Source organism: Biomphalaria glabrata, chromosome 12, assembly GCF_947242115.1.
Source record: "Biomphalaria glabrata chromosome 12, xgBioGlab47.1, whole genome shotgun sequence".
Classification (NCBI taxonomy): domain Eukaryota; kingdom Metazoa; phylum Mollusca; class Gastropoda; family Planorbidae; genus Biomphalaria; species Biomphalaria glabrata.
Genome location: NC_074722.1, coordinates 11,138,821 through 11,163,700, shown reverse-complemented (window position 1 = coordinate 11,163,700; position 24,880 = coordinate 11,138,821). Strand labels below are relative to the sequence as shown.

The 24,880-nt window shown below is 35.8% G+C and overlaps 1 protein-coding gene and 1 long non-coding RNA gene across 5 annotated transcripts in view; both read right to left on the bottom strand.

Moving 5' to 3' along the window:
- LOC106056187 (retinol dehydrogenase 12-like) overlaps positions 1–24,880 on the bottom strand; it is a 54,409-nt gene that overhangs the window by 10,716 nt on the left and 18,813 nt on the right. For 3 of the 4 annotated variants that reach the window (XM_056007219.1, XM_056007220.1, XM_056007218.1), the window contains exons 2-4: positions 22,175–22,600; positions 13,780–13,894; positions 11,331–11,458 (exon numbers count right to left, since the gene is read on the bottom strand). In XM_056007219.1, coding sequence (XP_055863194.1) covers positions 11,331–11,458; positions 13,780–13,894; positions 22,175–22,415 — 484 coding nt within the window. In that variant the 5' untranslated portion in view covers positions 22,416–22,600. Of the gene's footprint in view, positions 1–11,330; positions 11,459–13,779; positions 13,895–22,174; positions 22,601–24,220; positions 24,322–24,880 lie in introns of those variants that run through there. The other variant, XM_056007221.1, reaches the window with a different exon arrangement.
- Positions 186–8,252, bottom strand: LOC129922191 (uncharacterized). The gene is made up of 2 exons (XR_008774170.1): positions 6,010–8,252; positions 186–678 (listed from the first exon to the last, which is right to left on the bottom strand). It is a non-coding gene; the product is annotated as an uncharacterized LOC129922191 (long non-coding RNA).

Sequence of the window (24,880 nt, the reverse complement as noted above, 5' to 3'; positions counted from 1 at the left end):
ATGCCATCATTTGGGGGCCCGGGGGCTTGACCTTGTTGCTAGTTCAGGCTGTCTTGAAGTCAACCAATTACTCTGCAATCGTTTGGGTGTAATTGTTCGGGTGTATTACGTGTAGTTGACCAACAACACAAACAAGAACTGGCACATCGATTGTAACAGGTGAAGAGATGTAGTCAACGATGATGAACAAGTTAATATATATTTATTATGATAAAAGGCCACAGTAGAAGTCTCTGTCACTAAACACGTCGTTACCCTGGAATGTTCTAACGCTAACTGATTTTCCGGTCTCTAACCCAACATATCCCAAACGTCACTAGTCCCGTTCAATATGCGTCTACTATGGTGCGTCGCTAAATAACTAAAATAACTAACCTATATAAATAAGGTGTCTAACAGATTCCTCCCCCCCTTGAAAAAAAAATATGTCAATATTTTTCCACTACTGTCAAGTCTTACAAGGGCATTTTCAATTTAAGGGGAAGACCACAAACATAAAATCTTGATCTCTTCATCTTGACATCTTCATCTTGACAGTTCCTCATATTCATGTCAATGTTCATAACAGTTCATAACATTCCAGAATCATCTTCATTGGTACACAGTTCATCATGGAGGAAAATGTGGCATCTTATGGGCATGTCCTACACATCTCAAATGTTCTTTACTGGCAGTAATCTGATAAAATACAATATTTCAAAAAACAATTACAGACTTTATTTACACATTCAATACATTTTTTCTTACCACCCTTTTATACGCTTTTGTCCATTTTTCTTTTATACTCACCCTTTTCCATAGAACTAACTTTCGTCAATGATATATGAAATGATTCACACAAAAAAAAATATCCATACTTACTTTTAAATGCTTAACATCAACTTTACTTATCTCCCTTTTCATAACATATAAATGGTGTCAATATATTAATATATATTACATAATCAATATAATCATAGTTTATTTACAAAACTGTTTCACTTCAATGTCATTCTAGACAATAAATCAGCTACAATATTCACAGCTCCACTAATAGCTTTCACTTCAAATTTATATTCCTGTAGTGCTAAGAACCATCTATAAACACGACTGTTTTTCATGCTCTTTTGCTGTATATATTGAATAGGTTTATGATCAGTTAATAATATGAATTTCCTTCCTATTAAATAGCTCTCTAGCTTAGTAATTACCCATATTACAGCTAAGGCTTCTCTTTCAATGACACTATATTTTTTTTTTTCTGCCTCTGACAATTTTCTGCTTACATATAATATAGGATGTAAGTTATCATAGTTCTGCATTAAACAACCACCAATAGCATTACCAGATGCATCAGTTGTGACATAAAATATTTTGTCTTTATCAGGTAGTCTTAATATTAGTTCATGACTAAAAACATCTTTAATTCTGTCAATAGCTTTCACACATTCCTCATTACAAACTACTTTTTGAGGTTTTCCTTTTTTAAGTAAGTCATTTAGTGGATTCACTATTTCTGCTAAGTTTTTTATAAACTTTCTGTAATAATTTACTATTCCTAATATGCTTTTAATTTGTCTTTTTGTTGTAGGTATTTCAATATTAAGTACTTTCTTTATGTTATCTTCAATAGGGCTAATCATGTTGTTATTTACTTTATGTCCTAAGAAAATTATTTCCTCCAATCCTATTTCTACTTTTTCTGCTTGAATTGTAAGTCCACTTTCTTTTATTATTTTGAATACTTCTTTTACATCTACCAAATGTTCCTCCCAACTATTATTAAAAATACATATGTCATCCAAATAGCAAATAACATTTTCTTTGTTTCCAATTATCATGTTCATCATTCTATTAAATGTGGCAGGTGCATTTACTAATCCAAAACTCATATAATTCCATTGAAAAATACCATATGGTGTTACAAATGCTGTGTAAGGTTTTGCATTTTCTGTTAAAGGTATTTGCCAATAACCTTTAGTTAAATCTAATTTAGTAAAAAAATTTTGCTCCATTTAATTTATGTAAAATATCCTCTATATTTGGCATTGGATATGGGTCAAATTCTGTGATGTTGTTAAGTTTCCTATAATCAATACATAACCTTATATCTCCATTCTTCTTTTTGGCTATCACAATTGGTGAAGCATAAGGAGATGTTGATGGTTCAATTATACCTGATTCTAGTAAATTGTCTATTTCTCTCTTTACTTTGTCTTGTAAATGTAGCGGTATTCTATATGGCTTAAGCTTGATAGGTTTTGGATCTGTTACTTTAATGTCATGTTTAATAATATTAGTTTTTCCTGGTATACTGGAAAAAATTTCTTTGTATTCCTGTATTATTTTAGTTATATCTTTTGACATTTCCTTAGTTAAATTATTAAGATTAATCTTTTGCCAAGTTTGATTCTCTTTTGTTTCTATTACAGGTATTTCCTTAATATCATTTTCATTATGATTTTCATTTGTTATTATCATCAAGCATTCTTCTCTTTCTGAAAATTTATTTTCTATTTCCTCCTGAATGTTTTGTATCAACTCATCTTCTCTATCATGATACAGTTTCAAATTATTTATGTGATATGTTTTAATTTTCCCATTTATTTCAATTTGATAATTCACATCACTAATTTGTTTTATCACCTTAAATGGACCTTTCCATTGTTTACCAATTTTATTTTTCAGGTCATTTATCAATATTAATACATTGTTTCCTACTTCTAGTGTTATCAATTGTCTTTTCTTATTTAGATTCTCATGAGCACTTTGTTTATACTTCTTATTGTTGTTATATGCTTGAGTCCATATTTCTTTTAATTCTGTTGTGATTGTTGTTTCACTGTCATTATTTAATTTATTCTCATTATCTATTAGATTTTCTTTAAAAACATCTAATTCATCTCTGGGTTTTCTTCCATGTATTATTTCATATGGTGAGAATTGTGTTGCTTCATGGATGTTGTTTCTATGAGCAAATAGTACATAGTTAATGTAATGATCCCACTTGTTCTGATTATTCTGAATTATTTTTGTTAGTGATCTTTTTAATGATCCACCATATCGTTCACATAAACCGTTACTCTCCGGGTGGTAAACCGAAGAGTATATGTGTTGTATATTGTATTGTTTAGTCCATTTCTTAAATTGTTCTGACTTAAACTGAGATCCCTGATCACTCAATATAATTTTAGGTATACCATGTCTTGTAATTACTTTTTGAGTTATGGCATTAATGATATTTTCTGCACTTGTATTTGATAATGGGATTGCCTCTGGGTATCTACTAAACATGTCTATTACTGTTAAAATGTATTTGTTATTATTTTCAGTTTGAATTAAAGGACCTATTAAATCAATAGATACTTTCTGAAATGGTGCTGTAGGTTCATCCATTTCTTGAATAGGTGCTTTATTCACTAGGCTTTTGTTAGATCTCTTTTGACATATGTCACATGATTTTATGTATTTGTTGATTGTTGCTTTCATTTTGGGCCAAAATACTTGTTTTGACAAATTCCTATAACATTTCTTTACTCCCCTATGTGCTGCTAAATTATTATCATGTGTCATGATTAAAACATCTTTCCAATATTTCTGTGGTAAGACAAGTTGTTTTATTTTCTTGTTATCATTACTTGTTTGTCTAAATAATATTTTATTCTCTATACAAAATTTCTCCATTGGATTATTATTGTTTTTATCTGATATTCTTGAATAAATTTTCCCAATAATATTGTCATTCATTTGTTCTAATGCAAATTTGGGTATTGTTTCTTTTTCACTTTGAGATATTTGTGTTTCAAGACTATTTTGTGTTTCATTTTCTATCTCTCTTTCCTTAGTATCTGTATTTTCTATTTGTATTACATTACTGGTTTCTTTTTCTTTATCATTACTTATTACATTTATTGTATTTTCCTGTTTCTCATCTTTTTTATCCATTGATCTTGTTATTACCATACTTGTTATATTTTGTGTTTCTATGTTTCCATGATTTTGTCTTATGTTTTTGTATTTGTTTTGCCAGTCTTCTAATTCTTTTCTTGAACATTCTTTAACTCCTTTTATGTTTCCTACTAACATATCATATCTCATTTCTGGTATTGCAATGCCATCACAATAACCAGTGAAAAATGGAGTTTCAATGTACACCCTTATAGCTTTAAATTCCCTTACAGTGCCATCTGCTAATTCTACTTTCTTAGTAAACCCTTTATACCAATGAGGTTTGACAAATTTAGTTTTTACTGCCAAAGTGTTACAACCTGAATCCCTGATTAGTTCCACCGGAATTCTATCTACAAACCCTGGGTACACTGCAAAATTGTTCCTATTTCCTTCCATGAAATATACCCTATCTGTACCTTTATTTTTGTATTCCCTACTGTAACTCCTATATCTATAATTTCCCTTGTCATTCCTATCTCTACTCCTATATCTATTGTTATTTTGTTCATTGTATCTATTTCTACTTCCAGACCTACTATTCCCTCTTCTACAGTTAGCTGCTATATGACCTTTTCCTTGACATTTAAAACAGGTTATTTCACTATATTTTCTATTTCCACTATTTGATCTGTTTCTATTTCTACTTCTATCAACATTTTCTTTGGTGTATCCTATTAAATCTACTTTGCTCTTATCCCTATCAGAAAATGGTTTATTTGGATAGGCATTTTTGTATACTCTCATTATTTCTGTTATTTCATCTATAGTTTTTGGGTTTCTTTCTCTAATAAAAGATTGTAACTGAGGATCACATTTATTTACAAAGTTGTCCACTAGAATAAAATTTTTTAATCCTTCATAAGAGTTATTCACTTTTTCTAATTTTACCCACTTATTGAAAAAATCCTTTTCCATATTAATGGTAGTTTGGGGTTCTATTCCTAATGATGGTATATTGTCAAAGTATTTCTTTCTAAAAGTTGTAGCATTATGACCATATGCATTTAATAACTCTCTTTTTAAAACCTGATAGCTATCATCAATATGATGGTCATGATTTTGGCATATTGTTAGAGCTTGACCATGAACAAAGTCTATCAGTATTTCAGACCATTCTTCTTCAGGCATATTAAATGTAGACATTTTTGCCTCATATCTTTTCAGGAAATCACCAATGTCATCCTTCTGTTCATCAAAACTTTGTATCTTTCTCTTTAGCCATGTCTGTGAATTAGGGTTGTCTCTTTGAGTGGTATAATTATTTGAGTTATTTGTGTTATTTCTTTGTTCAGTTTGGGCTCTGGCTTGTGCTGCGTCCAATCTCATCTTCTCCATTTTAGCTTCATGCTCTCTCTGCCTTTCTTGGTCTTCTTTTTGCTTTTCATATTCTTCCTTTCTGATCCTTTCTTGCCTCTCTATCTCTTGTCTTTGATGTTCTTCTTGTCTTTCTATCTCTTCTTTTTCCCTTCTTATTTTATCTTGACGTTCCATTTCTTCCCTCACAACTTGCTGTACATAAGCGGCTAAGTCTTTTCCTTTTAACTCCATGGCCTTTCCATCCTGCATAGCTGTTTCCTTAACCTCCTTAAGGTCCACATATGATGATGTAGCCATTGTGTTTTATATTTTATATATATTTTTACTTAGCCTATATTGGTTATGGCTATACTTTAAAAGTTTTTACACACTTTTATACCAGTTTTAAGTGTTATGTCTCTATCTATAGATTTAGTAAATGTGTAAATCTAGTCTGAGTTATTATGGTTATATTCAAATCTGTATATTAGGTCCAGTATTACACACAAATTTAAATCTAGTATATTATAGTATGTATAATAATACTATTTAGATCTATAGTTATCAAGAGCACTATGACTTTTAGATCTAGTATGAATAACTATGATCAATTTTAAAATCCGGTATGACTGAAGTCACAGTGAAGTGTCTAGAGTAAATTCAAGGACTGTCTAGAGTCTAGATCTAGATTAGATTATGGTTCTATTTAACCATACGAAACAAATATGTGTATACAATGTCAAATATATCTTCAACAAGATATATATATCTAGAATGTACTACCTTCATTCATCTTTCAATTAATAATATTTCAAATTAGAGTCTAGATGATTAAATTGTACCAAAGAGATGTACAACAATTTGCAGATCTAAATTTAGCCAGACGATAGTGTTTGACTACATAGCCAGTTTCGGCATTATTCTCATGGCAAAATCATATTTGATTTTAACCGCTCAAACTAAAATTATTTTAGTCTGATTCACAATGAAAGAATCCTACCCGCACTTTCTATCATTAAGTGAAAAAAAAAATACAGATCTAATTAAATTAATAAAAATAAATAATTTAAAATAATATAAACAAATGAAATAATTAAATGAGACTATCACTATGGGTTGGGATGTGACAATATGGCACACAATGATAACGTCACGAAGTAACCAGGCAACAACGGATATGACGTTTACACAAACAAAACAAATTACAACCCTAAACGTATAATATAGCTTTTCATCTAAATTACGTCTTCTACCCCGACGGGTTTTAAGGCGCACCACCTGATTTTACTCAGGCTAACGTACCAAATTTAGACAAAATCTATTTCTAAGGGCAATCTAAACATATACTAATAAGAAAAATGGCACTTAGCTTTTGATAAGAAAGATCCCTTTGTTCGGACTCCCGAATATGTTAGATCACAACAAAGTCCACTGCCTCTCTTCCAGTTCTGACTCTGTTCTCCGGTGCTACCAGTATCCCACGTAATGCCACAGATGTCCTGATATGCCACAGCAAAATGTTCCAGTTTCTTCGACGACTGTTGATGACCGTATGTGTAGTTCCGACGACTTTGTGTACACAGTTACTGACGAATAGGTTAACGGTTCTTCTGGCGATGACTTGACTTGTGTAGATGACTACTGACAAATAACAGTCTCTTGACGGCAACTTGATCTGGACGACTGACGAATAATGAATTTCTTGACGATGACTTGATCTGGGCTGACGAATAACGGCTTTCTTGACGATGACTTGATCTGGGCTGACGAATAACGACTTTCTCGACGATGACTTGATCTGGGCTGACGAATAACGGTTCTCTAAAATAGTTCACTGCTTCTGCTGCTACTCTGGTAGTACGACGAAGTTTGCTGTTGTACTCTGCTTCACTAGACCAAACTGTCCAATGTAGACTAGGTGAGACCAAGGTCACCTCCGACGACGTTCCGTTATACGACTAACGGTTTTCAACGAAATTAAGTGGATGTAGCTGTTTCCACAACTTCACTGCTAACAAGTCTAGGTATGGTCTAGACCGACGAATACTAGATAGATCAATGTTCAGTACTGATAAAGATTACTTCACTAACCTTCCAAAGGTTAAACACAGTGACCGTTATAAACGTGGCAAGCAACCGGTTCAATGAGCAAACTGCTCCACAAGAATCTCTCCAAGGGTAAGACGACAGAGCGATTTCGATTTAGTTAGCTACCAAACTTGTAGTACTCACAATACTTCTGACAGCGGGCAAACTGTCCTTCTCGAAACTGACGAGGTAAAACTTGATACTCAATGTGGCTCCTATGACGAAGAAAAAATATGTCCAACAGGTTCACTAACGATCTCTCACCCGTTATGAATGAACGGTTTCTCTGGTTGTAGGTCGGTTCAGCATATGAAGATCAGGCGTTGCGATGATTACGGTCCTGACGAAGGTCACCCTGAGTTAACGGCTCGTTGAACGTGCGATCAAACAGGCGATGACTGTATGTAGATCTAGAACAAAGTCACTCTGCGATACTGCTGTGTTCAGCCGTACTCCGATGAAATCTTATATCTTCGAGTGCACGACCCTCACCTGAGTAAACGTTCTGCTTCGAGGTCCGGTTCGATGTTCGTCGGGCTTCGAGGTTCGGGCTTCGGGCGTCGGGGTCGCCACTGTGATGTTGCTAGTTCAGGCTGTCTTGAAGTCAACCAATTACTCTGCAATCGTTTGGGTGTAATTGTTCGGGTGTATTACGTGTAGTTGACCAACAACACAAACAAGAACTGGCACATCGATTGTAACAGGTGAAGAGATGTAGTCAACGATGATGAACAAGTTAATATATATTTATTATGATAAAAGGCCACAGTAGAAGTCTCTGTCACTAAACACGTCGTTACCCTGGAATGTTCTAACGCTAACTGATTTTCCGGTCTCTAACCCAACATATCCCAAACGTCACTAGTCCCGTTCAATATGCGTCTACTATGGTGCGTCGCTAAATAACTAAAATAACTAACCTATATAAATAAGGTGTCTAACACCAAATACATTCATTGTACGAGGTGATCAGCGTACAAATTCTGTTTATGTAAATTTTTGTTACTAAATTATGCTAAATTATTATTATAATAAATAACACAATTGAAAGTATTGATAAAAATTAAACAGAACTACAAGCATGGGCGTAGCTAGGAATATGCCATCATTTGGGGGCCCGGGGGCTTGACCTCATTGGGGGCCCTTGCATTTTGTGTAATATTTAATATTCAATGTAAAAAACGCTAATTTGGGGGCACGCCTCAAGTGGGGGCACAAAGGATTTTCAAATTCTTCCCCTCCCTCACCCACCCTAGCTACGACACTGACTACAAAGTCGAGAACAGTAAGTAACAGGGGGCAGACAAGGAAAGAAAAAGGAAAAGGGGCGGTGTGAATGAATTATGATGAATGGTTAGGCGTGGGAAACTATTGCATGTATTTGATATAGCACACGAGCTAGCAAAACATGACGTTGTATCTCAATGTGTTGAAACATGGTGCTAGATGTGGTTACGTAGCTAACTGTATGTATGCAGGATAGTTTTAATGGTTTTAAAAAATAACAACTAAAATATATTTCAAAGTAACTGGGAAAGTTAAACGTCTATTGGTATTAACCAAACATATTAGACTTTATAATAATTAAAATGTAAAAATTTAATCTCTTCACTACAATAAAACAATAGTAATATTCATTGAAAAAAGTGAATACACAAAAACAAAATGTAGAACTTTGTATTTTGGTTGTTTGTTTCGTTATTTCTCTTTATTATTTACACGTGACTTTTGATGTGTCCTAGATCCGTCTCCAATGTGTCAGCGCGGTTATTTAAAGGAAAGAGTAAATCGCTCTCATGAAAAGACTATCCCTTTCAGACTTTGCGATCTATTGGGGTAGATGATGAAAAAGTCACCCTCTTCTATGCCCAAAGGTTAACGAAGGTGTCACGTGGCCAGCATAAAGACCAACCGCCTTTACAACTAATATCAAGTACCCATTAAAGTTGGGACGTCCTAAAAATCGCGAAATTCGAAATTCCAGTCTTCACCCAGATTGGAACCCGACACCCATCGGTTCGAAAGCTAAGAGCTTGACCACTCAGCCACCAGGCCCCTGGTACTCTATAGAGGACATCGTTTTTTTTTTCTTTGTCATTCATACTGCTCCCATTAGTTCCTCAGAAATCGATATTTCTTTTTTGCTTCATCTTCGATAATTGAACGATTGATCAGGATCAAAGCATCAAGAGTCAAAAGTTTTTAATTACTTCTGGCTACTTTAACTCTTTCTCTCCTAACCGAAGATACAAACGTTGACTCCATCAGAATGTGGTAAATAATTACGGAGTGAAAGAGTTAAGCAAAGGAAACGTTCAGGAACTACGTATAGAGGCAGAGCATTCTTTAAATATAAGCGGCTGTTCCCAGGTCATAAGAAATAAGAACTATCTGTGCAGACTTATCTTTCCAAGATAAACATGACGTGTCACTAACATGCTGGCTTCATCTGGACCCCCGTTACCCCCCCCCCCCCCCTTTCCACACACACACACACACTCCTAGACCAACACAACCCTCTGGTTTGCCCCATTAGGTCAGTCTTCCCCTCTCTCAAACTCTTTTCATGTATCTGTACCTTCCTCCTTCTACATCAAAGTGGACAGCACTCCTCATTGCCAGCTCTTAATTAGCGCAGGTTGATGAACTTATTTGGAGATGAAAGGGAGAGAATCAAATTTGAACTATAATCAAGGTTAGAAATATTTTTTGGGAAAAAAACAACAACGTATTTAAAAAACTATCTTAATTATGTACACATTTTTAACTCACCTCCTGTCCCTATTCCATTAAGAATATATGATAAAAATAAATAATTAAAAAACTCAATATAATATTGATAACAGAACAACGTAGTCACATAATTTCGAATCGATCTTCACTCTCATAACGATATTATCTAGGTTGGTGATTTTCCTACTTTGTATAAATTTCAATGGGGAGTGGTGGCTGAGTTTTAAAATGCTCGGGTTCAAATCTCAGTGGAGACGGAAAATGAACTTAGGGGTTTTAAGGAGGCCCCGAGTCCACCCACCTCTAATGGATGCTTGACATTATTTAAGCAAAGTAAAGGCTGTTGGTCGATGTGCTGGCCACATGATACCCTCGTTTACCGTTGACCATAGAAACAGACGACTTTTACATCTTCTGATCGCAAGGTCTAAAAGGGATACTTTATTTTTAAAAAATAACTTTTTACTTATATATATGTTTAAAGGATTACAACTTTACACTTGTACAATTGTGTGTCTTCAAGTTGGTCATGTAAAAATTCAAATCTCCAAATGTTGCTACTGAGGTTAAAGAAATTAGCATAGAGAGAGTTTATAACAAATTCCTTTGGAGTTTTTTTTCATTTTAACAATAACTAATGATTTTTAATTATCAATTCATTATTAAAAGAAACGTTTAATTTTTAAAATAAATATCGGCTTCAATTCGAATGCTTATTCATGATTTCATGGATTACATTTGTTTGCATAGCTCATGTTTGGGTTATTAGCACCCACCTGCATAGCTCATGTTTGGGTTATTAGCACCTACCTGCATAGCTCATGTTTGGGTTATTAGCACCTACCTACATAGCTCATGTTTGGGTTATTAGCGCCTACCTGCATAGCTCATGTTTGGGTTATTAGCGCCCACCTGCATAGCTCATGTTTGGGTTATTAGCGCCCACCTGCATAGCTCATGTTTGGGTTATTAGCACCCACCTGCATAGCTCATTTTTGGGTTATTAGCGCCCACCTGCATAGCTCATGTTTGGGTTATTAGCGCCCACCTGCTCACAGCGTACGTTATCATCAATTGTTTAATGTTTGGCTTAAACATTTATCCCTGCACAGTGTGTAGCACACATCTATATGTGCATGTGTATTTTCTGTGTATCTACTCCACCAAAAACCCATTAAGGTATGATCAAGGCTTTCTGTCCAACTGACTGACTGCTGGGCGCTGGACTCGACAAACGTCTGTACGGCCAAGACACGAAGTGGCGCTAGTTTGTTTCCACTCACCTGCGTTGTTGATAAGCACGTGCAGGTACTTCTCATCTTTGCAGAAGGCTTCACAGAATTCTCGGATGCCTCTGAGATTGGCAAGGTCAAGGACGAGAGCATTGACATGTTGATTGCCCGTCTTCTTTCTGGGGAGGATAGGTACAAGAATACTTGAACAATGTACACACGATGATTGAAGGAGTAGGTCTCAGTATAATTTATTCAACTTTCTTGACCCATGATAATCCTTTGCTATCTATTCATATGATCAAAGACCTTAACAGGTTAATTATATATATATTATGTGGTAGCCTACTGTACCAATCAGAGGCGGCCATTTGGAGTGGCGTACAAAAGCGACCGCTCATGGCCCCACGATAAGTAGTTTGTTTTGTCACCATCATGCAAACATTCGGGCACTGTGACGCATGCAAAACAAATTGGAAAAACAAAGGCTTAGTCTCGACACTAAAGTCAGATGCGCTCCCTGGTTACGGCCACGTTCCTGTATGCTTGAGAATCTTGGAGGCTGACTGCAGAACTAGAGAGTAGGATCCAAGCAATGGAGTTGAGATGCTACAGAAATATCCTAGGTATAATATACAATGACCACATCACAAATTAGAGACAGGATTAATAAAGCAATCGGAACGCACAATGACCTGCTAAATACTTCAAAATACGCAAACTTAAAATCTATGGCCATATCACAGGGTCCTCAGGGCTCGCAAAGACCTTCCTTCAGGACGTTCAGGGAACAGTACCAGGAGAAAAGAAAAAGAGGCAGACAGAGAAAGTGATGGGAAGACAACATCACATCAAAGTATTGACGGGCCTGCCATTGAAAGAGGTTCTATCCAAGACAAAAGACAGAGAGAAATGGAGAAGGACGAGCAATAGATCTTGTACTGTGCCTAGTGTGTTTGAGTTGCTCCCTATGCGTTTTATATAATTAATGATGATATACTGATCTAAATTACAGTAATAGTTGTTACTATAAAAAAAAAGTTTAGAAAAGGGGCCTCGCAAGCATCCATTAAATTGGGCCTCGTAATTGGTAAGGCCGGCCCTGCAACAGCCTAAGGGATAGGTGAATACGCTATAGACTGAGATACAGTGTATTTGATTTATTCGATAACTGTTCTCGTAATTAAGGATTTATAGTTGAAGCAGTATCGTATCTTATCTTATATTATCTTATATTATCTTATCTTGATAGAAAGTAGACAGAACAGAAGACGATGTTTATGATGAGATCAGCGCCCGATTTTTAAAAGTGAATTTTTATCGAAAGCCCTTACCCCCATCGAGAATAAATATAAAACCACTTAATAATATTTAATACATCTAAAAGTATGTCATATTTAAGATGAAATCAATAGATCACTTTTACATTTAACCTGGTTTCCTTTACTTTCTTATATACTTTCTTATATTTATGTGAGGACCAGGCAGCTGCATAGTCTTGCACTCTAGTAGCTGAGATGTAGATCTAGTCGCATTAAGATGAGCGATACAAAAAGATTCAAGGTGTCAACAAGTAACTCTGTTGTGAGTTTGTTATTGTCACTGTGTATGTCTTTACGTTGTTCAATCGATAGTGTCAAGTTGTCCATTGGCTTTACACATTCAACTGCACTAAGCCAGTGTTTTTCAAACTGTGTTACGCGGAATCCTAGTGTTCCGCGATGCCTGAATGAGTTTTCAATGAACTACGAGAATAATTAGCTAGTAGGGCACCACGTGAATTAATCTCTCTTAACTCTTTCTCACCTAATCGACGATACCATCGTTGATTTGACCTCATTAAATTAAATTAATGTTTAATTTAAAGAACTTTACTTTATGTTAATTAGAAGGAGCGTGCATTCCCCTTTAATCCTAGACCAAATACAACATTTTCTGATCACAACGAACAAAGCTATTGAAACGTAATCATAATATGGTAGTGAAATAGTAATGAGCAAAATGAAGAACTCCGTCTGAATGTGCAAAACAAATTACGGAGAGAAAGAGTTAAAATAAGCAAAGTGTCCCGTTAAATACCCAGACCGAGAGAAGTATTCCGTTAAGGAAAAGGTTTGGGAAACATTGCACTAGTCTATATCAAATATCTATCATCACAAGTAACAAAATTGTAGGAAACACCCGATTTATAGCAATATTTGTTTAAACCTTATCATATATGCATCTAGTTCTAGCTAATATGAGGTAGCTGACTGTCCTGTTAATAGAGCCTTAATTCGATGCATTGTTTCTCTTTGTTCTTATAATCTCGGCACCATACTTAGGGCTTTCTCTTAATATGCTACTCGATATTTGAAGGAAAGGGGCAGGCTAGGGGGTCCCAAAACGAGATCCAGACAGCATACCGCCATCACGAGCTAGGGTGAACTTTTGATTTTTTTGTTACCCAGGTTTCACAGCGGCCGAAACAACAGTCATCTACGTCATATCCGTTTTCTACCTGATGTTCCTGGCCACGGCTTCCACCTTGATTTTGTCTCGTCCAGTGATAAGAACCCTTGCGTTCTTCCTGGCCAGCTCGATGGCTGTGGCTTTCCCCAAACCACTAGTGGCTCCTGCACACGAGATAGAAAACAACCTCGTTAATTATAAGATTCCAACATTTGGCAACATTTGGACGAAAACAAAATATGTAGTTTAGCATTCTTACTTCTTAGTAGCGATTTTCATGCTAAACTAAACAATGTAAATTTCGCTAAATTATATTTCCATTTTGCAAACTAAATAAAAAAAAATAATTTTGAACTACAATTTGATTCTGCAATGCTAGAAAGTGAACACGAATTATTATATAACGTTTATATTTATAGTCAAAGTTTATGAACACTGCCTTTATTCTGCACACCGGATACGCCAAAAAGAAAAGTTAGAAATTTATAGTTAAGAACTGAATGATTATTTACTCCTGTTCAATTTAATACTGAAATCATTTGAAGAAATTGTTTCAGAACTTTCTAAATATATCACTTGCAAATATTAAACAATTGTAGAAACTATTTTTGTATGTTTAGAAAAACAGTGAAGAATTATATTAGAACAAGAATGCAAGTTAATATATTCTTAAAATACAACGAACAACCCCTCTCTGTACGTAAAATTTAATGAATGACCCCCTTTCTTGTCAAAATATAATGAACGATCCCTCTATCTTCTCAAAATACAATAAACGATCCCATTCTTTTTTTTTTTTCGTTTAGAAAACTGCATTATTAATCTTCTCCGTACGCTGTGGAAATAATAAATTAATCTCTCTCTCTCTCTCTCTCTCTCTCTTTGTGTTAATTGGCATAGGAAGACATGTATTGGTAAATGATGATCGGTTAAAACCTATTTAGGTAAAATCGAGCACATTCCAACACTACTCTCACTCTACAGACACAATGGTGGCACCTAAGCCAGAGGCACGTGCTGTTTATATGATAAGTTTGATATTCACTTTTGTTCACGTCAAAATGATCAAAACCAGGGGAAAGGGGAGAAAGAGAGGGGGGAATAGGAGAAGGACAAAACGTATTGGCCAGGAGAAAGGTGTGTGATTTAAAAAAAGAAAAGGCTGAAATAACACAAACGAACCAAGCTGGCAATAGGATCTATTATTAGAAGAACACGGGCGAGGAAAGACATCTTGGTGATACTGAGATTTTCTTTAGTTCTTTTAGTAAGGTCAATGACGTCATCACTTTAGGTGTTGTTTTTGGAAGTTGGCAGAAGCGAGGTAATGCGCTTGATAGGGGGGAAAGTCTGGACCAAATATGTTAATACAAAGGAAGACACCTTGTTCCATCCCGTAATGTTGTGAAAATAGTCTAATGGGGGGGGGGGTGGAGGTTGGAAGTGGTGTCGAAATGCTAAAAAAAAAGATTAATTATTAAATGAGATGTTTATCCTTCGTTTAAAGCTCTTTCTCGTGACACATGAGGAACAAAAGAACCCCAGACAAAACGTTGCTTACAAAGCATATTAATTTATCTCCATTTCAAACATCTGCAGCACACGAAGGGAGCACAATAGATCTAATACTCCTGCCAGAGCTAGTTTTATTGTTTTAAAACACAAAGTTAAGCCTTCGTTAAACCTAGCACGTGGCACAAAATATACCCAGATCATGTTTGGCTCAATAAGTGGGAGTTTTTATTGAGGATTTCCTATCTTTGTTGGCAACATTAAATCTTAATTATCTAAAGAAGGTTTCGATATTGCAGATGTAATCAGTATGCTATAAAAATGCAAAGAGATTTGAAGATTTCATATACGCGTTGATTTTTTGTATTAAATATTAATATTTTTATATTATTTGAGATTACTACACACCTGCACGCAAAGTAGGACAGAAAGGAGGACAAAATTTTACAAAAAAAGACAAAAAAAAAAACAACAACAACAAAAAAAAAAAACAAAAAAAAAAACAAACAAACAACAAATACAAAAAAAAAAAAAAAATTAAACTTAAAAAAAAACTTTTCTTCAAATTTTATTGATAAATCATAGTTTCTAGAACTACTATATTGAGTATATTATTTGTCATAAAAATTTTTTTTTCTTCAGACTATGCTTTGTAAAATAAAAATGATTCCGTGGATTATGGATAGTCTATTTCTCTAGTTACTCCACTGTGCCGCGACTGTGTGTTAAAAAGTGAAAATAACATTTCTGAGATCTTGATGAGTTGTGAGATGGTTCACATGAACAGTTTTGAACACACAAACTTCTCTGATCAGCACAGAAGCTGCTCAAGAGTTTGTCATTTTCTGTCCTGCCAAGGATCTCAAGTTACAGTACAGAACATTAACACCAATACATTCCTTGAAGTAGTTTATGCATAATAAAACATTTTTTAAGAGTGAGTTTCTGTGTTTAAACCGGAATATATCAATATTTGAATTCGATAGCAGGATAATATAGCACTACAGTAATCAACACGGTGAAAACATTCTCTCCCTTTAGGCCAATGTCTGCGGGACAGAGGACACGACCTAAAAAAAGGAGGACATGTCTTTTGCCGGACGTTTTGTATCCCTATATTATGAAAACTAATTTGTTTGACACATAATGATATACGTGTCAATGTCAAGGTTATTTTAATTGTTTAAACAATAAAAATTTTTACATTTCGAGAAATATCAGTAATTTTCCAACAGAACTAAACAATAATCAAAGAGAGTTAAAAATACGCATGGATCTTTCCAAAAGACGCTAATTTTCGAGAGGATATAAACAAGGAAAAACAATACTTAGGATGAGTCAGTAAGTTTTAAGCATCATGTTAAGTCTACTTTTGTGAATGTATTATTGAGATTCAATAATTTTGTGTGGTAATTTTTGCACTGCCGGTCATGTTCGACAGAGTGAAGACAATCGCATCCCGAAAGTATTTTTTTTACAGGCAATGCACATTGATACTGACCATTGGGAAGACATAGCCTTAGACCGCACTACGTGGAGAAAGATGGTGACTAAGAAAGCTCAGAACAGCTAAAAAACATGGGCCTCGGCTCTGGAAGAAAAGCTGCCATACAAAAACAAAAATTGTTGGCTCCTCTACCACCAAGCGAAAGCTGCCTTAACCTGCGATTATATATATATTATTCCATCCCTCATTCCTATCCCTTAGCCTGTTGGACTGTATATATATAAATTTGCGCTTGATCTCTACGTGTTCGTCAAGAGGAATACTGCAAGTTCTTTACGTAGACTAGATTCCTCTGTCTTATGTGAGGACCTAGCAGCTGCATAGTCTTGCACTCTAGTAGCTGAGAGATGGACATGGCGTCATCAGATTTTATTTATACAAACACCTCCACATAGCCACTATGGTCCACGGTTAACGAGGATGTCATGTGGTCAGCACAACGATCAACCGCCTTTACTTTTCCCCAACTAACGTCATGTACTCATTAGAGCTGGGTAGACTCAGAGGCGCATAGGATCCAGAAATTAAAAATTCCAGTCTTCACCAGGATTCGAACCGGTACCCCGGTTCGCTCAGCCTTCGTGCCTCCATCATTGTAATCATATCTTTTTAAATTACGAGGAGATATTTTTTATTTATTTATTTTTCCCTCCATAATCTTTAGTCACTCACAAAAAAATACATTCTAACCCAATGCCAAACTACAACTCAGCCGCGACGTGTTCTATTCCAAGTAACATGTAGGCCAGGTTTTTACCTGAAGCAAGCATTTCTCAAATTTGAAGAGAGAGAAAAAAAAATGATTGTGAAGAAGCTAAAAATAAGTGTAACTTGTACTTAGAGAAGGTGAGAACATTTTTAGGAGAACAAAAATTATAGACAATACTTTCATTGTCCTCTAGATCGTTACCTGTACAGCGAATTTAAAGGTCGACTTCAGAAAGAAAAAAACATCTACTTCTCCAGGGCATTAAAATAAAGAGAATAATCATTAAGGTTACAAAAGATGTCTTCCTTTAGTAGGCCTACTAGTGAAAAAGCCTAGTCAATGTTTTCGTATGCTTACACCTGCCGTATTTTTAAGTTTTACTATCTGTGGCTGGTTTGGCAATCAGAACACTAACAACAAAATACAATTAATGAAATCTTCTAAATGCTTCAAGTAAGATTACTGACAACAAGCAAACTCCACTTGGAGTGGAGCTTCCCTGATACATTCAAGGCTGTATTTCTAATTCTATAGGAATATCAGACCTCCGAAAAGAGGACATGTTCTCCCCTGTTTAGGTCGCGAAGTCTGTCGGGCCTAGATGTACCTAGATGAGTGTTTCCCAAAGTGGGTAATCGAACCCCCAGGGGTACGGGAAGAGTTTAAAGGGGGTACGAGTTGTAAGTCGAAAAAAATCGCTTCTCAGATTAAAACTAGCAACCAGGGAACCGAATTCTGATGATTTGTCATCTAACCAGAATATCATCCTTCGATCCAAATCAATGTTATTTATAATATAACTTGCATTTATTTTATTCACAATTTTATGTTTTGTTTATTATTATTTTTTTGTATCTAGGCCTACCTAAAAAAAAAGATTGTTATTAAAATAGATCCACGGGGTGGGGGTGAGGCGGGGTACTTATCGTCATGAAAATTCTAGACGGGGTACAAATAGGTCAAAAAGTTTGTCATTTTTTGTCCTGCCAAGGATCTCAAGTTACAGTACAAAACATCGGTTTAGATCTATTTCAAATTTAATTACATGACTGATCCAAACTAATAGATACAATTACACTTCGTATAAACTTTTTTTGTTTAATTATTTTAAAAAAATGTTTTTCTTGTTCACATTTTCGCTCCATGTGAAAGAGGATGCAAGGTAATCTATTTATAAGGTCGACGGTTAAAGGGGGTGGCATGAGGCTTGTACAACGACCAACCGCCTATAATTTGTCCAACTAATGTCAGGTATCCTTTAGAGTTTGATAGGACTCAGAGACGTCCTAAAAAAAATCCCGAAGGTCAACGTCCAAGTCCTCATCAGGATCCAAACTCAAATCCCCTGTTGGAAAGCCAAGAAATTTCTTCCTTGGCCACCAAAATTAATTAGATATTTAAGATACATCCTCCAAGGATCACAAGGACATATGCAAGAATGGCAATGTCGTCAATTCCAAAGATTAAGGATAAATGCAATGTTTAACATGAACTAGCAAACCAAATTTAGAATTTAGAATTTAGACATAAGTAAGATCCGAAACCTCATTTCATAATACAACACACATTAATACTCCTAAATTTCAGTGTTGCAATTGTCTATTTTCTCTTAATCGCATTACGTTAGAACGCGAAAAAATTTGGTCCCAATAACTGGCAGGACAGGTTACACCGTCAGACGAGCTTGTCCTATGTTAAAAGACGATTTCTATAATTAAGAATCCATTCTTTTCCAAGAGTTATATATATACTTCAAAGATTTCAAAGCTAACATTTATAAACAATATCTGAAGTACCTGCATGCCATTGCAAGATAATCTGTCTGTACAGGTACAGAAATAAGACGATAATTCGTAAGCATTTCTATGGCAGTGATTGCAAACACATTTTGTAGGTGCCGGCTAGGCATAACAACAAAAAGATGATCCCTTTTAAAGGGAGGTAAAGTACATTATTAGTTAATGTGTAATTTAATGTTGACTTAGCTGTCAGCTTTTCCACCATCAACAGAATCGTAAATGTCATTTAGTTACCAGCCTGAATGCGACATATTGCAATATTGCACACCATAGTTGCACCCCGCAGTGTCGTTTGACATAGAACATAGGCTAATGATGCAACGTGGTCCAAATGATTACACGAACATAATGGCCAAGATGGGAAATAGCAACGTCAGTCACCAATTTATTTATATGTTTAACTAGCCGGATATGACCTGCGGTCCGTGGGTCTTAGTTTTTGTATCGCTGATCTAGTGCATTCATCCGTCAAACATGGATGGAGAGATGTTCCCTTAACACTTTTTAATTTTCAAATGAAAATAAAAGCACACTATGGAAATACAGTCGACCCGTTTAGCGACACATTCATAGCTCGTAAAAAAAAAATATATATAGATCTAGATGCTGTAACCTACATAAGCCGAATTCGCTAAAAAGTTTCGTTCTTTAATAGATATGAATTTAGGTATTTTATTTTATTTTTAGGGCCTTCCGATTGTGGGTAGGCCATTAAACATACACTAAGGTCTCCACCATGATCTAAGGACTGTTCATATCTACTATAAAAAAAACTTTTGAAAATAGTTTTACCCGATTTGTGAAAAAGTTTCGTTCTGTAAAAAAGATACAATTAGGTATTTTTTGTCTATTTTTAGGGCAAAAAAAAAAAAGGCCGAGAATAATAGAATAGACACTGAGGTTTCATTATTTACAGTAGGCAGAGGTTTCGTGGAGCCAGAGAACACTGCTTTAGGTGCGGATGTGACCCGCGGGTCGTAGTTTACATGCAGAAGCATTAGTGCACAATCGTACATTAAACACCTTCATACAGTCATTTGTCGACCACGTACAGACGAACACACACTCTCAGTCTTAGGCGTCCAACCAACAAGATGCAGAGGCAAACAACACATTCACACACAGGGCTGCCCAGCTCAACACAAACGCCTAAACACACACACACACACACACACACACACACACACTGGTACTTCTTAAAGAAAGCGCAAGTAACAAACACACACACACACTCAACACAGAGGCAACCAGCCTAAGTCTCCTTATCTCTCGGGTACACACAGCAAAAGACCTTTCCCTTTTACCCTCCTGATGGTATGCACGTGAGCGTTTCTGGGGGTCCTTGAGTAAGGGGAGGGGAGGGGAGAGCAGATCTACGGGCACCTTCTAGGCTTATACCTCGGGATGTCCTTCCTCTTGTCTGTAATGTGCTGGAGGGTTCCAGGGCCCAAATTATTTTTTTTCTCCCTTTTGGCAAGCCTAACTGGCACATGCAGCATCGTGTAAGTTGTGTATGTAGCGCGTTTTCTACTTGAACGTCTGTGCCAGGCAGAAGAAGAAAGAAGCCAGATTTCAGTGAGAGTGTCTTTGAAACACAAAATTCAGTTGAAAAGATGGGCACCCGAATTGAACAGGAATAGAACGACACATAGAAAATTCTATTAAATACACCCTTCACATATATCTGTATAATTCTATAACACTGACACACATTATATACATCTGCATAAGCAAACACACACACACACACACACAAAGAGCAAGGTGTTGTTTGGTTTTTATTTTGTAGTATGATGCCCTTTGATGAAAATATTTGTATAAAGTCTCTGCCCTGTCCTATCTATCTATCTATCTATCTATCTATCTATCTATCTATCTATCTATCTATCTATTTGTCTGTCTGTCTCTGTCTCTCTCTTATAAATATTCTGTATTTTAATAAGCGCAGCCCAATGTGACATCTAGGTAAGAGTTTGTTTTTTTAATTTTTCTTCCGATTAAATTCTAATAACTACATTCAACTATCAACATTTTAGACATTACACACAACCACCAGTTACACTATACTGTTGTCCTTGCCTTCACGTGCTGCTAAAGTAGTCATCTTTGGGCAAGAAAGACTTGTTGGCTCCACACCTGGTAGAACTAAAACTTTGAATCCAAATTCGCCGCAGCTCTCGGCTATACCAAAAACATGGGAAAGGCTTCAGGAATCAACTCTAAGGAAAAATCAGGAGCTGATGACCTTAGGCAGCTTTGCATCTCACAGTGTTACATCCTGGTAGAACATGACGACGCCAAACTGTGACGTCACCTGCCATTCATTAGGACACATTAGCTGCATGGAGATGAAGGGGACACTGCTGTATGAACGACATCTTTCAGACTATAGCTAGTGGCCAAACATTCCTTTCCATAAGATAATCTATAGTCACTTCACAACTGAAGGAGGCAATAGAGCAGGGCCGGATTTAGACATAGTCAAACTAGGCTGCCGCCTAGTGCTTTCGATTAGTAGAGGGCCTAAAAAAACATTTTTTTTTGTAAGAGAAGACATAGCGAAACTTGTCCCCTATCTTATTGAGTACACTAGGTTTAAAAAAATACGTAATATTATTTTTTCGCTGTTTTTTATATTATTTTCTATTCCATTTGGGGCGACCAAACTCTCTTCGCCTAGGGCCTCCGATAATCTAAAGCCCGCCCTGTTCTTCATAGCGTGAAATTTATTCCATTGATGAGCGACATATCAGGGTGACAAGGTATTAAATGTACAACTGGCTCTCAGATGCCATTTGAAACATGGTGACTTACATCGTACATGACTTACAACGTAGATGACTTACATCGTAGATGACTTACATCGTAGATGACTTACATTGTACATGACTTATACAGCTAGCCCCATTCTACTCACCAGTAATTAAAACTGTTTTCCCATCCATTCTATTCTTGCTCGGGTTCTCTACAGTGTATCTGATGTACATGCGTACAAGGAAGATAGCCAGCAGGAAAATGGACACAAGGACAGTGACCAGCAGGACAGGGAAGGCATTCTCCACGACATCTTCCAGTTCGTCGATGTTCTCGGCCAGCTCTTCTACCTTCAGACGCTCCTTCATCTGGGCGGCCATCTTGGCGTGGTGATCTGGCTTCATGGTTTCCTTTGGCTGCTGCGTGTTTCTCTCTAGCAGAAAGAAATCCAAAGGGTGTCAGATGGAATGACTGGTGGTCAGAGGATGTTTGCTACCACTCTCTGTGCTTACCCGGAGTCAGCTTGTGCTAATTCATGGGTGAACGAAAATTAACTCTGATTTGGGTATTTGGAAATTCAGTTGGTCATCTGTGAATAAGAGCATTTCAATAAATTTAATACACAATATTAGTATAATTAATATGCATATATAATATGTAAAGCAGAATGTAAGGCGTATATAAGTACTGTCTTTGTAAGACACTGTCTTTGTAATGCACTGATTTTGATGGGCACTGACTTTGTAATCCATTGACATTGTAATGCACCGACTTTGTAGGGCACTGACTTTATAATGTATTGACTTTGTAAAGCACTGACTTTGTAGGGTACTTATTATGTAATCCACTGAGTTTGTAATGCATTGACTATATAGGGCACTGACTTTGTAGGGCACTGACTTTGTAGGGCATAGTTGTCAAGTTAAAGGGAGAGATCTTCAAAGTGGGACGTAAAATATTCTAAAGATTTTTGTAACTCGTGTGTCAATGAAAACAAATTAGATGTGGAGAGACAACTTCCTGTTTTTTTTTTTCTAAAATACCTTTTAAGAGAGAACATTTTCTTGTTTAACATCTATCTATCTATCTATCTATCTATCTATCTATCTATCTATCTATCTATCTATCTATCTATCTATCTATCTATCTATTCTATTCTATTCTATTCTATTCTAATGACACTAGTTGGGGAAAAAGTAAAGGCGGTAGGCCACAGTAACAGGTGACCTTTACATCATCTGCTCTTTAGACCGCAAGGTCTGAATGGGTAACTTTACTTTTTTTTTTCAGGACACTATATTGCCAAATAATAACAAAATGTAACAAATAAGAGCCCCACTACAGTACAAAAGTTAGACCTATTGAAAGAAAAAAAGTGTAGGCCTATACTCTTCACCGTTTTCCTGTAATAGCTAAAGTTTACTGATGCAGCCATTTTAAGTTACCAGTTATGTTTATTTTATCATTGGTTCACCATTAAGCTTCATTTAAATTTAATTAAAAAAAATAAAATTCCTCCATAATGATATTATCACAGCCCTACATATATTGTATGTACATGGTATGTATAGGTCAGTGTATATGGTATGTATAGGTCAGTGTATCACTTTAGGGAAGCAACTGGTAGAGCTTAGACATTAGATTCTGCAGTGCTGCACAAAAATTATTATTAATTTTAAAATATACATTGCTTACCAGATTGAGATAGAGAAAGAGAGAGAGAGAGAGAAAGAAAGATGGAAAGAGAGAGAAAAAAAAACAGTGAAACAGTGAAAGGGAGAAATAAAAAAAAAAAGGGTAAAGAGAGAAGGAAGAAGAAAGAGAGCGAGAGAGAAAGAGAGTCAAAATAGAATTAAAAAAAAAAGAAATTCTTCCAGTCTAATAAAGCGCCGAGTGGAAAAGAAACAAAACAATAAAAAAAAAACTAATAATGAAGAGAATAAGAAAAGAAAGAAAAATAAGAGAGGAAAGAAAATATGGAGGAATAAAGGAAAGAAAACAGAAGAGAGTGAAAGTCAGAGAGAGAGTGTGTGTGTGTGTGTGAGAGAGAGAGAGAGAGAGAGAGAGAGAGAAGAAAAAAAAAAGAAAGCGAGAGAGAGACTAAGTGTAAATGACAAAGCAGAAGTCAAGAAAAACCAAACAGTGTCTGAGACTCAATCAGATTAAATGGTAATGAGTAGGATACATGCACATTTTAACATTACATTACCGTCTGATTTTCAACCAAAAAGATGTCCAGAAGGTAAAAATCAAACCTCAGAGATTAATTTATCTTAATGACTTTTTGTCTGTCTAGGTCGCTTCAACCTATGATTTTGTAGCATTCCATACACCAGTGATTCTCACTTCAACTGTTTTGTTCCCCTCATCCAGTCAATTCAACAGCTAAACAAAACAATAATCTTTTCTTTGATTTATGGAATCAATCGGGCCATTATACCATGATTTTTTTTTTATATTAAAGCTCAGCAAACATCATCAGAAACTCGGCATAGATCAGCAGAAACTCAGTATACGTCACCAAGTAATCTACATACAGCCCCAGATACCCAGGACCAGGACCGGTCCTAACAATGGCGGGGCGAAACGGAGTGTGCGGGGCCTAGTCTGGGTCGGAATAAGGGTAATAAGTGAAAATTAAGATTTAGAAAATAAATTCGTCTTTGCGCACTATTCATTCTTTAAGTACAAAATCACAATCAAATAAACTTTACTTTAAGATCCTTGCTTATAGCGAAGTCATATCACCAAAATTGTGTTTCCTACATAGATCACGCTCAATAGCAACGATTATCAAATTGTTAAATTTATCTTCGTAAATTGTTTATCTCAATTAGTTTGAGGCGTGAAAAACTTCTTTCACTAGATG